At 42.0% G+C, this 12,017-nt stretch overlaps 1 protein-coding gene across 1 annotated transcript in view; it reads right to left on the bottom strand.

Moving 5' to 3' along the window:
• Window positions 1-798: 798 nt before the first annotated feature.
• The window catches only part of LOC103674294 (RING1 and YY1 binding protein), a 79,080-nt gene continuing 67,861 nt past the window's right edge, over window positions 799-12,017 (bottom strand). Inside the window, exons 3-5 of the mRNA XM_040628553.1 lie at window positions 5,436-5,612; window positions 5,245-5,343; window positions 799-4,821 (exon numbers count right to left, since the gene is read on the bottom strand). Coding sequence (XP_040484487.1) covers window positions 4,569-4,821; window positions 5,245-5,343; window positions 5,436-5,612 — 529 coding nt within the window. The 3' untranslated portion in view covers window positions 799-4,568. The remainder of the gene's footprint in view (window positions 4,822-5,244; window positions 5,344-5,435; window positions 5,613-12,017) is intronic.

Genomic DNA, 12,017 nt, shown 5'->3' with positions numbered 1-12,017 from the left:
GCCACCAGCAGTGGGGACCCTCATACAGGACTCCTTAGGTACCAAAGAAAGCTGAGAGCCCATCGCCCATCTGTACCCACACTAGCCCCTGGGAACCACGAGACGTCATCTGATCCTTCCACCCTTCCAGATCCTGAGACTTCCGAGGAGCCAGACTTGGGTTAGCACTCGGTACTGGAAAAGGACAAAGAACATAGTTTGCTGTTTCCTTTTGCCAGGACAGGCTCATTCAACAGCTCAGCATCCTGCACCATTTTACATGGTCTTCCTTTTGGTGTTGGTTCGAGTGCAAATTCAGGACGGAGAAGAGTTAATCAGGGTGGATCCTTAAGTGTTTTGAGTGGTTTCCGTATTCTTTGGAAGGGTACACCACCTTCCGGGGCCTCTCGGCAGCAGTCCCCCAGCTGTCTGCATGGCTTTTAGGCCTGACGCTGTGTGTCGCTGATATCCGAGTTAGAGTACCTAACTGCACCTGGCCACCAACGGGTTGTCTTCTGAGGGTTTTCAGTCATCCACTGAACTGTCATCAGCCATCATCTCCTTTAAATCCCTGCCACTGATCTCAAAGGACAAGCTTAGACACATTAGTTGGTTTTCTTCCCCAATGTGGACATTTTGTTCAATCACGCTTGCTGCTACAGCTCAGAGACGCGTCCCGAGACACCCAAATCAACTTGCGCTTTTGATGAACAACTTGAGTCCTCCTTAGTCTCCTGCTCCCATAGGAAATACCCCACAAGCTGAAAATCCGAGTACCAAGGGCTAAAATCTGTACACAAGAAAATAAAGATTTCCACGTAAATTTTACTATTTTATTTGTGAAAAAACTACAAGCAGAATTCATAAATAGACATTTCTATTTAAAGCAGGAAAATGATAAAGTGGCTTCTAATAACATAGTCGTGCACATGCCAGTAACAGGAATATATTAACATCTTTTATTTGCTAGACAAAGAGCAGTGTCCAATATAAATTTTCCCAAAACATTTAAGACCTGTGAATTTCTGACCAGTTCACAAAACCACCATCTGACACTTTAGCATGAAGAAAAAAACAAACCTAACAGACTGTCAGCTCTAAAGACGTTACAGAGCAGAAACTTCCAAAAGCGTTATACAAGCTGTCTTTCTGGGCAAATGAAAAATATAGCTCGTATAATACATTAACAAAAATTCACAAGATAAGATTATGTTTTGACATACTTAACAAGCATTCTCTATTTGTCTCCAACAAACAAAGCTAAGGAAATAATGTAACCATCTTTACACAGTAAATTAAGGTTACAAGTCATACACAAGAACAGAACTGCTTGCGCATTAAAAACTGTTCAGCTCCATTGTCATACTCTAAATGTTGGCTCTTAAACCATTTTCGGTTACATACAAGCAAAGGTTATTATATATTCAGCAATTAATAAATTTTCAATAATTTAAGATACGGTAGCTTAAAAAAGTAGACTGAGAATGGTCTTGATAAGGCAGGTGGAACATCTTAGTGGAACTAAACTCACAGAAGCTTCTGCCAATGTTTTTAAAGATCCAGATTGAAACTGAAAGGTTTTGATTAAAATATTTTGTGGGTGTCAAGATGTCTTTACTTTTAAAACTGCATGACTCAAGCAGAGCAAGTCAGGTAAGCTCTGTGTGTGTGCGCACGCACGAGTGTGAAAGATCGTGTGGTAGTAAAACAAATGGAAACTTGCAAGCGTAACACTGTGCTTTTGTTTTGTTTTGTTTTTTTTGTTTTTATAACCTGCTTACTGTGCCACTGAATACCAAGTATTTCTGGTCCTCTTTTAATGTATATCTTTATAATCTACACTAGTGTTTTTACGCGCTGCCTACTAATTGTAGGGCAAACTGCAAATGCAGGAAGTTACAGGAATTCCATTTCCAGAATACATGCCTGAGGGATGTTATCAATTTCAGAAATTAGAAGTGTAAGGTACCTACCACCTCACTACCTCACCAGAAGGCAAAACGGCAGCTCGAGGACTGGCGCGGTAACATCCGCTGAGGGAAGTCCCACTGTTAGCTGCAGTTCTATCCAAATGCCGGTTTCATCTCACCTGTTCTATAGCAATCCTCCCTTCCTTCAGCCCTCCCCATTCTGTCATGTACTGATTTATCACGGAGGCAAAACTGAAAAACCAAGACATTGGCAATGAATTAATTAGCAGCCTATGAGTAGCTGGTTAATCAGCTTTTTCCACTAACCTAGGGGTCCAATCACTTTACATGAAACTAATTTTGAAAAAGTACACAGTGTTTCTGAACAAAGTGCATACCAACACTTATTGGTTCAAAAAGCAGTGCAACCCACATGAGTTTGGTGGCATTTAAATTTTTTTAAAAAGTTAATTAAAAAACGTAGCAATTCCTTACATCTCTGGAAAATAAATATGGCTGACTAATTTACCCTCCCTGAGACCCTTAATAAAAGGAATATTAAAACTTTAGAAGGAATGTCTTTGCAATATCCCACTAATATTAAAATGTGGATTTAAAATTCATAGTCAAATCACTATGTATTATATATTCTGATGCTTACAGAAAGCATCTGATTTCCTTTGGTTCATTAATAAATACTTTAAAAATGTATTTAAAAAGATAGCATAGCTTGCATCCCAGATACAAGCATTATTTTAAAAAGAGGGGAACAATTGTCCATGCATTTGAGAATAGGACCACAGCAACAAATGGCACTGCTTTATCATCTATACCTTTGAGAACAGAATTTGAATTATGGTACATTAGTGACTACAGAATAGTTTTAATGTAAATGTGAAAGGAACCTTTCCCGCTGGCTACTCAAATCAAGCTGTTAATTGTTTCTTTTTTACTCGTTGCCTCCACAGACAAGTACTTCTGTTCTTAAGCAAACCAGGTTTTTCACACCAAAACATGGCGCTTCATCACAAATCCGGCTGCCCTCCCGTGAGCCCTTCAGTATGATCAAGTAAAGGAAGGTACCACCAAGTTCCCATGCTTGAAATGACTCTGAAGCCTATAAACCGTGCGGATAAGAATGTAAGAGTCAAACGGAAGAGAGACCCTAAATCCAAACAAAGCAAAACAAAACATTTGAAAAATAAGGAGAGGGTGGAATCGTTATTAGTGGTCTTTGTTTTTTGTTTGTTTTTGCAAGTAAAAAATGAGTGAAAAGAAACCTTGAAAGAGTTTGCTCAAGCTATCTTTATGATGAGAAAGAAAAAGATCACAGGCTCGCAGGAAGTATGAGCTTTCCCTGCAATTCTGGCTGCTAGTGCTTAAACCATTCACCACTTGAGTTCCTTCCCACAGCAGGGAATTGAGAAATGTCTCCGAACACTGAAAAGCTCCATGTCGGGACTGGATGTGCAGTTGATAACCTTTGTTCAGTAAAGCAAACAAGAGTAGATTTTTTAAAAAGAGAAAGAATTCTCATAACTAAACTGGTAGGGTAAGGGAAAGAGGGGACACGAGGCAAACCAATTTCAATTACGAAAACCACGACTGCAATGTCACGTGCAAAGTGGAAATAGGGAGTTGCTTCTTGTATGGAGCAAAAATACAGTTTAGACGATTTTAATCCTAAAACTAAGAGACAATTTATATTTACCTCAGTCATGAGTAGAGGTCTGGAAAATGGATGGAATTCGAGTTACAGAATACCATATTTTCATGAGTGCTTATGTAAGAACAGCAATGTTAACATGTAACCGGAACTTACACGAATACTTGGCATTCTGGAGCTAGTTTAGTTACTTTTGAACGATCAAAGCCCTCCCAACTAAACCATTTGTGATTTGTCAGTTATTCCATTGCAAATGCAGGCTATCTGGAGCAGTCTTTAAATTTGAGATCACATTGTTTAAAAAATATATATTTTTCTATCGTCCAGTACTCTTTAGACAGATGAGAGAGTCAAGTTCCCACGTGGGTTGGAACATACTTCATGTAAGACTGATTTTAATTTAATTTCAGCACTTTCATAGAAGGGACTGTCCCAGATCTGTAACTGTTCAATGTTGTATTCACTTCACAGTGTATCAAGCACCAGCGTTGCCACGGATTGGTTTCAAATAACCCTTTATATATAATTTTATATTTATATATATATAGTTATATCAAAACTGATAGTACATAGTATAACTGGAAGAAAGAACTAAACTTAAAAGGATATGCTGAAAGAATGGAGTCTGTGAACACAATAAATAAAAGATCCCTCCCCCTCCCAACCCCCCCCAACAAAACAAAAACAAAATACCAGTTGTAATGTACATGGAAAATTGTGCACAGCAGATTTTTTTTTTTTTATAAAAAGTAGATTCAGGAGCACATCCAATTATAAATGATTGTTAGGAAAATCATATAAAACAATGGAATACATAAAAGTGTCAAGAGTAATCGTCAGGGTGCGAAATTCCTTGGTGGCCAGATGCCCATGGCAAGCAGAAATTATCCTGGCAGCTTCACTAAGAGGCCGATGTCCACAGAAGATTCTCCAGGGGATGCAAGCAGCATGGGCAGGTGGAGGATTTGAATTTCATACCCTGATTCATAGTTTTCACAATTCCATGTGCAATTTCAGAAAGATTCATCATTTACTGCTGACATGTCGCCCTTTGGCGTGGAGGAACGGGAGGAGCCCTTGTCTGTGCTCTCCGACCCCGAGCTGCTCTGGTTCTGCTGTTCCGACCCTGCACTGGAGGTCACTGTGGATGAGGATGTCGAGGAGGAGCGAGTCTTTTCCTTAAAGTCTGTGATAATGACGGTGACGTTGCCCACAGTCACTGCCAACTGCTGTGCGGTGCTCCTGTCCACGTTTTTCAGCCGGGGCCTGCAAGCAACACCCCGGGGGAACAGCCAATTAAATAAGCTATGGGTTCAAAGCGACTTCTTCATCAATACACATGAGACTTTGTGTCACTGAGGCAATGAATCTAAATCGCCACCACATATACCAAAGCTTACTACTTAGCAATAGAAACCACCATAAAACGAATGGTCCAAAGCTTTGGACCAATGCAAAATTATCATCAGTGTTATCTTTCTCCTGTTGTGGCCACGGTGATACAGAAATAGGCCACATACACACAAAGACACACACGTGTGTCTTCCAAGGTAACAGCCCATACCTAGCAGACCCCCTGCCCCCCAACACCGTTCTCAGCCTGCAAACCCACAGGCGCAAAACCGCCCCCGGCTTCTCAGGACCAAGTAAATCAGCATCAAGGCTGTATTTCACTCTAGTTTCAAATACCTTGAGGTGTGATTCGTTTCACTGGTCTTTGTTGTAGCATTTGCAGACTGTATACTGTTTGCTTCGCTAGGAGGATCTTTCAGAATGTCAGACTTTGGTCTAAGGTGGGAACACAAAAAAGGCATTTAAAACACAGCTTAAGATTCAACCGCAAAATAATATATAGTGTGCTGAGTTAGCTGGGAACTTACTTTGTTTTTTTGTTGGTATTTTTCTTGGTGACACTAGGACTAATTTCCTTATCTTTCTCAGGTTTCTCTTTGTCTTGCTTTTCCACTTTCTCCTTCTTCTCCTTTTTAGGGGGCGGTGGGGTGGCATACTGTTGTGCCACTTGTTGTGCCACCAGCTGAGAATTGATCCGAGGTTTTCTAGAACATTCAAGAAAAGACACATTACTCTTTGCTTTATAAATTATTTCTCTCCTTTTTTTAAAAAAAATTGGTTTTATACTTTCTTGGGTATTTTATTATTGGTATATGGCAACTCAAAACAAAATTACTTATTATTTCTACATCATTGTTTCTGTGCAGTATGGGTAAGTCCGTAAAACTTTTCCTCTTCCAAATCCACCTCCTATATATATATCTACCTTTAACGACACGTACACATGTGCTCACAAAACATACGCATCCCTTTGCAGTAAAAAAGTCTTTCAGCCCATAAAACATGACACTGTTTCTAAGAGTGCTGAGAACACTACTTCTTTTGAGCTGTCAAGATTATACTGACTGACAGCTTTCAAATACTCCTGCTGCAGAGGGTTAATCTCATTTTATTAAATGGACACTGGTAATCCCTTGAAAGGAGAATGAAATTAGAAGTGTGACATTCACTTCTCAATCTAATTATTCCAACTTGGTCGGCTCCCCTGCAGCTCTGTGACCGGCATGGACAACACACCCAGAGCAATGAAAGGTAACTGTGGTTTATACTCGCTCCCAAGGGGGTGAAAGACTGAGAGTCACTATAAAAAACCTCAGACAAGTGATACATTCACTGTGTCATCAACCATTCTGTCCCCGCCAATCTCCAACTGACACCAGCTCTTAACACTATTGTTTACAAATTCTAAGTGCTGCCAAGCACTCCACACAATGCCAGAGCATTCAGACCCAAATGGGAAAGGGACAGAGAAGCGCCTATGCATTATTTCTATACAATATTCATTTTCAAAGACATTCCCAACTAGATGGCCATTTATAATAGAATAAAGTCTTCAAAAATGAGGTAGGGAACAAATACCCAGATGGGTCATTAATGAGGTGACCGACTGGCTGCCACAATGTAACCATCACCTTCAGACCCCACAGCTTCCTCTCATTCCCCAGGATGGAGCACTGGGACAGGAAAAAAAGCCGGACACCCCAGGTCTGCTCATCGGTGGAACATTGCAGGGGGAGCGGGGGTGGGGAGGTAAAACAAACCAAAATTTGGAAAAACAAAACTAACAGCCACTAGATACATGACATGCTGAAACCCTCAGTTAACCCCTATGTTCCTGGAGCTCCCAAGAGCGGGTGTGGTGTGGGTGAGGAGGAAAGCAGGACGAGGAGACAAATGGCTCACCCCCATGAGCTCACCGAGGTGAGCCTGAGCATGGAAGGCACTGGTACTTGTTTGGTGCCAGTGTGGCTTTGCCTAAAAACAGACCAACACAGGTGCAATCTCAGAGCAAGTTTCCTATTGTTCTCCGACAACACAGGCCTTGGTCATGGGGTGGCCCACGTGAAACCCAGTCCCAGGTACACCTCAGCCTAGACCACAGTCTCTTGTCACTGGGCAAGAGATTCAAACACAGACGTGAGGTTCCCTAGGGAAAGGGAGGAATGTACTTACTCTAAGCCCCCGTCCCCAAACACACACAGGACCCTATGTGGAAGGTAACCTCCTTTTTCCCCAGGTCCTGAGGAAGGCAGCAGCAGCCATTCTAACACATGCTACTCCGCCAAACAGTAAGTTCGAATGTGTTAATACTTACAAGGAAGGTAATCACCACCACCAAACATACCACAAGCACTCACCGGGGACGCAAACAGATCAGTTGTCTAAAGGGATTACGGAGCAGTTTAAATCAGTTAAAATAAAATGCCATACGCTAAACAACGCTCAGGTGTCAAAATGAGTAACTCGACCAGAGTTAATATTGTGAAAAAACCATAAAAACTTTATGAAAAACTACACCTTGAGGGAGAATTTCAGTTAAGCCAGTATGTGCACTTTACTCCAGAGAATTCTGACACGCAAAAACAAGGGACACCTGGACACCAGTCTAAGAGAACCTTCAACGGAAACAGAATCAAAGGTAACCGCCATCCTAATCAAGAGGCCCAGCCAATCTGAGTTAGAGGGGTCTCACTCTAGAACACCCTACAAAGTTCCGTCACTTGCAACACTGTACTGAAATTGCGGATCAACTGTATACTCCTCAGTGGCAAGATCACATCTTAATCGTTCTTGTCACTGTGTCATTCAGCACCATGGCAGCTACTCAATAAAATTATCTACTGGATGAATAAAGAATAAAGAAACATAGCACAGAAAGACCAAGTAAAATGAGAACGGACGAGAGGGTTCAAGCTTTGGTGACTGGGAGGATGTCAATGCTGACGTCTAGGACAGCAGGCCCCATGGGATCAAGAGCTGCGGAGACTTGATGGATTACAGGCTGCGTGAGGGCTAGTACAGAGTGGGAAACAGGAACCCTTCTCAGAGCATCGTGGTGCTGAGGTAGAGGGTGGCTCTGGCCACTACTGAAAGCAGCAGGCCACGTTTGAGATTTCTACAGGAAAAGGAGACTTAAAAATCATGTTGTATGCTGAACGAGGAGAAAAGGCCAAAGGCAGGCAAAACAGAGGGGTTAACTCATGGGGCAAAGGAGAGAAAGTACAATTGAGACAGTCCTGGGAAAAGAATGGGGATACTTCTCTTCTGAGACGCAAGAGGGATGCTAGGTAAAAGGGGGGTTACGAGCAGAAATTAGAAGTCAAAGAAGAGAATCAGAAACCATGGGCGTTATAAGTGGTGTCTGGTTCAGTGAGCAGCAGGCAATAAGAGCAGAAGAGAGAGCTAGTGATGATCAGAGAGAGAAGGAAATTGCTTACTTTAATTTCTACATCTGAGTAAAGCTGATATACAGTGCTACGTTACATTCAGGTGATTCAACAACTCCATAGGCTACGCTCACCACAAGTGTAGCTTCCATCAAAAAGGATGTTACTTGTATCTTGAGTGTGGGGACCATAAGGAAGCCCCCAACCAGCCAGACATCACGCTTGTCCAGGACGGAGTACCCGCAAACAAGGACGGCCTGCCAAGGCTCTGGGCATACCATGGACAACAGGTGAGGGGGCCCGTGTGTGTTCCGCCCCTGGTGATCATTCCCTAACACTTCCACAAATACAGTGTCGGAATTCTTCCTCAGCACACGCACCATGATCCAGTAGCTACAAGAAAAAAATCTACATGTACAGAAGGTAAAACTCAGCTGTAATTCTTTATACGCAACACATGTGCACAGCGATGGGACTGTTCTCACTTGCTTCTAAGAAAATGAATATTGGACCAGAATGGTGAAGTTGAGTGCTGTTCTCCTCCAATAGCCTACCAGGCCACAACCTCATAAATGAAAAGGACCCAAGGCTATTTGGGATCTGATAATAAGCAAATAAGCAAGAAATATGGGGTGTCTGCTAAAAGCATCTGTGTTGTTTCAAAAATATTGCTGTGTTTTATGTCTTATATGTCCTAAAGTAACAACCTAACTCCTCAGGCATTACTTGCACCCTCCACAACAACAAAGCATTTATTACTTAAATTACTATAGGAGATTTTCACACCCCCCCACCCCCCCGGTAACAAGTCCCATAGAACTTCTAGAATCAGGGTACAGGGGATGAGGTAGGAAATAAACTTAACCATTTTTTTTTGAAGATTTTATTTTTAAATAACCTCTACACCCAACGTGGGGCTCAAACTCAGAGCCCTGAGATCAGGAGTCGCATGCTCCTCTGACTGAGCCGGCCACGTGCCACACACCTACCTAACCAATTTTTAAAAGGTGCAGTGTTTCTGAACAAAGTACATACCGATACTTACTGGTTCAAAAAGCAAAGCCAACCATTTTGGAAGGGGAAAGTACAGAAAACTAGAAGGCCCACCAAGTGTGAACCCCCCAAAGTGCCACCCTGTCGAACTGTTCCCGCAGCTCCTGCCACCTGTCCTCCTTGTTCCTAGGCTTGTGCTGTGATTGCATGTGGAAGAATGGGCATGTCCAACCCGCACGGAGAGCGGCACACTCCGCTCCAGAGGCCACACCAGCTTCTCCAAGACGAGATACTGCGAAGCGGCTGGAGTGCCAGAGGCAGAGGCAGAGCCCTTTCGCCGCCATCACAGGACGGCCACAGCATGCGTGAGACTGGGCACAGCGTCTCTACAGGAGAGATGGACTGTCCCCATTTTACAAAGTAAGAAGACTGAGGAGTTGCAAGATAAAGAGACTTGTCTAAGGCTAAGAAGTAGCTGAGCTGAGATTTTTCACCCAGATCTATCTGGACTCTCTCTGGACTCCTGTTATGAAGGCAAATGAGACTCAATGAGTCTCTCTGCCTCTAAAGAGCCCAGACTTGTTTCTGTGTGTGTATGTGTGTGTCTGTGAGAGACTCGGGCCCCAGGGTACCAGGGATGAAAACCCCAGGTTAACCCAGGCTGCAACTTCCCTAGACAACTCCCCAAGAATGCCAGTAGCCTCATTAGCATCACCAGCCTCATTCTTGAAAGGACTACTTGACTGTCCTTAAGGGAGGAGAAAAGGGCAGGGGGACTGGCAAGAATGCTTTCCACTGCCTGTGGAACATTCTCAAAAAGGAGTGAACCCTTATCATGATATGGGATACTGTGGATCAGTAAGAAATCATTACCTCCCACAGATTTACATTGCCTAATGTGTCTTTTAAGTGTCATACAACACACAGACAGCACATTTAACGGACACAACTTTCAACATGTTGCAAAAAGTCAATTCTTCAATATGCAGGTGCCACTCTGAGTTCTTCAAAATTACCGGTTTCTCAACTAACAAACCTAAAATAAGCAATTAATAGCCTTCACAATACAGTAGAAAGCATTAGATCAAAGCACATGGCTTAAGCTTTAGATGTTGAAACCTTAAATTAAAGCCAAACAACTAACAACAACAAAAAACAAATGAAAAACTCTGAGAAACGTTATAAACAGGGGGGGCTAGTTTCCTTTCCTTAAAGAGTAAAGTTGACACTAAGCAAGTTTTCTGTATCTTCTTCAAGACTTTTAATGGGAAAAAAGTCGTTTTAAAATTATTTTATAGGTTTATTGTTGCTGTTTCAGTAAACATTTACCAATGAAAACCTGCTGTGAAATTTCAGTAACAGACATTAGGAAAACATGTCTATGTATTTGCATGTAAAATAGCTAATATTTCAGGAGGCCTGGGTGGCTCAGTGGGTTAAGCGTGTGCCTTTCGCTCAGGTCATGATCCCAAGGTCCTGGGATGAAGTCTGCATTTGGCTCCCTGCTCAGTGGGGAGTCCGCTTCTCCCTCTGCTGCTCCCCCTGCTTGTGCGCTAGCTCCCTCTGACAAATAAATCTTAAAACAACAACAACAACAACAACAACAACAACAACAACAAAAAACCCCAGAGATTTCAGAAAAGAGTCCATTCCATAAAAAGTGAAGCAAATCTTCATGTAGGGACAACCTCATTTTAGACTAGGAAAAATTTCAAAATTTGAACATACATGAATGAATGAATAGAAATGGCAGCACAAAACAATCTTTCTGAATTGTTTTTGTTATATGTACTCATGCCACTTTGGGCGAGCACAGGCAAACTTTTTTTTTTTTTTTTTTAATTTTAGTCAAACCTATTTTTAAGAAGTGTTCCCACCATATACTCTTTTTCTTGTCTGCTTGTGTACTCAGGGGAACCTGAGATCTTACCACTCATGTCTCATGCACTTCTCTGTATCTCAGCTACCAAACAAGCAATAAGACAAACCCATTTTCTCGTGGTTGAGGCAACAAAAAACAAGAAGAATCTGTAACAAATTGTATCTTTTCCTTGATTATGTTCAGCTTTCCCTAAATTAAAATACCCCCTCCCCAAAGAACAAGAAGAATCTGTAACAAATTGTATCTTTTCCTTGATTATGTTCAGCTTTCCCCAATTAAAATACCCCCTCACCAAAGGCTCTGGAATCAGAAAATCAACTCATCCTTTTTTTCTTTTCTTTTCTTAAAGGTACTTTACAAACTTAGAAAACATCTTCACTAAGTCAGCTTATACTGTCCTTAAGTTCTCTGGAAGTTTACAATTCCCCAACCCTTTTCTTGCCTTGGCAATCTGTTGAAGAACTAGCAACTTCAAGGATTTAACAGTTCTGAGAATGCCTTTCCACTATTAGCTCACTCCAATCCAGAGCCCATGATTTGTCATGATAGATCACATGCAATATAAAAGGAACCTTCACATGACCCATTTTCCTGTCCCTATGTGCAAAAGGTCATCCTATACATATTTCCTGGGCCAGCTAGGACAGCTTCTACCCCACTCAACAGTGACTGAACTTTCGTATTAATGATGCCCCCAAACAAAAACATACCAGCGGGGAACACAGCAATGTCTGTATTTACTTCTGAGACAATGTATACACTGGGTCAACAACACTGTCCAAGACACACTAATGGCCCCTGGCTTTGATGACTAGTACAGAAAAGAGGCCCTACAAGAACAACCTGTT

The sequence above is a fragment of the Ursus maritimus genome, unplaced genomic scaffold (genome assembly GCF_017311325.1).
Source record: "Ursus maritimus isolate PB19 unplaced genomic scaffold, ASM1731132v1 scaffold_14, whole genome shotgun sequence".
In the NCBI taxonomy this organism is placed as follows: Eukaryota; Metazoa; Chordata; class Mammalia; order Carnivora; family Ursidae; genus Ursus; species Ursus maritimus.
The sequence above is the reverse complement of the archived record's forward strand: the minus strand, read 5'-3'. Positions and strand labels throughout refer to the sequence as shown.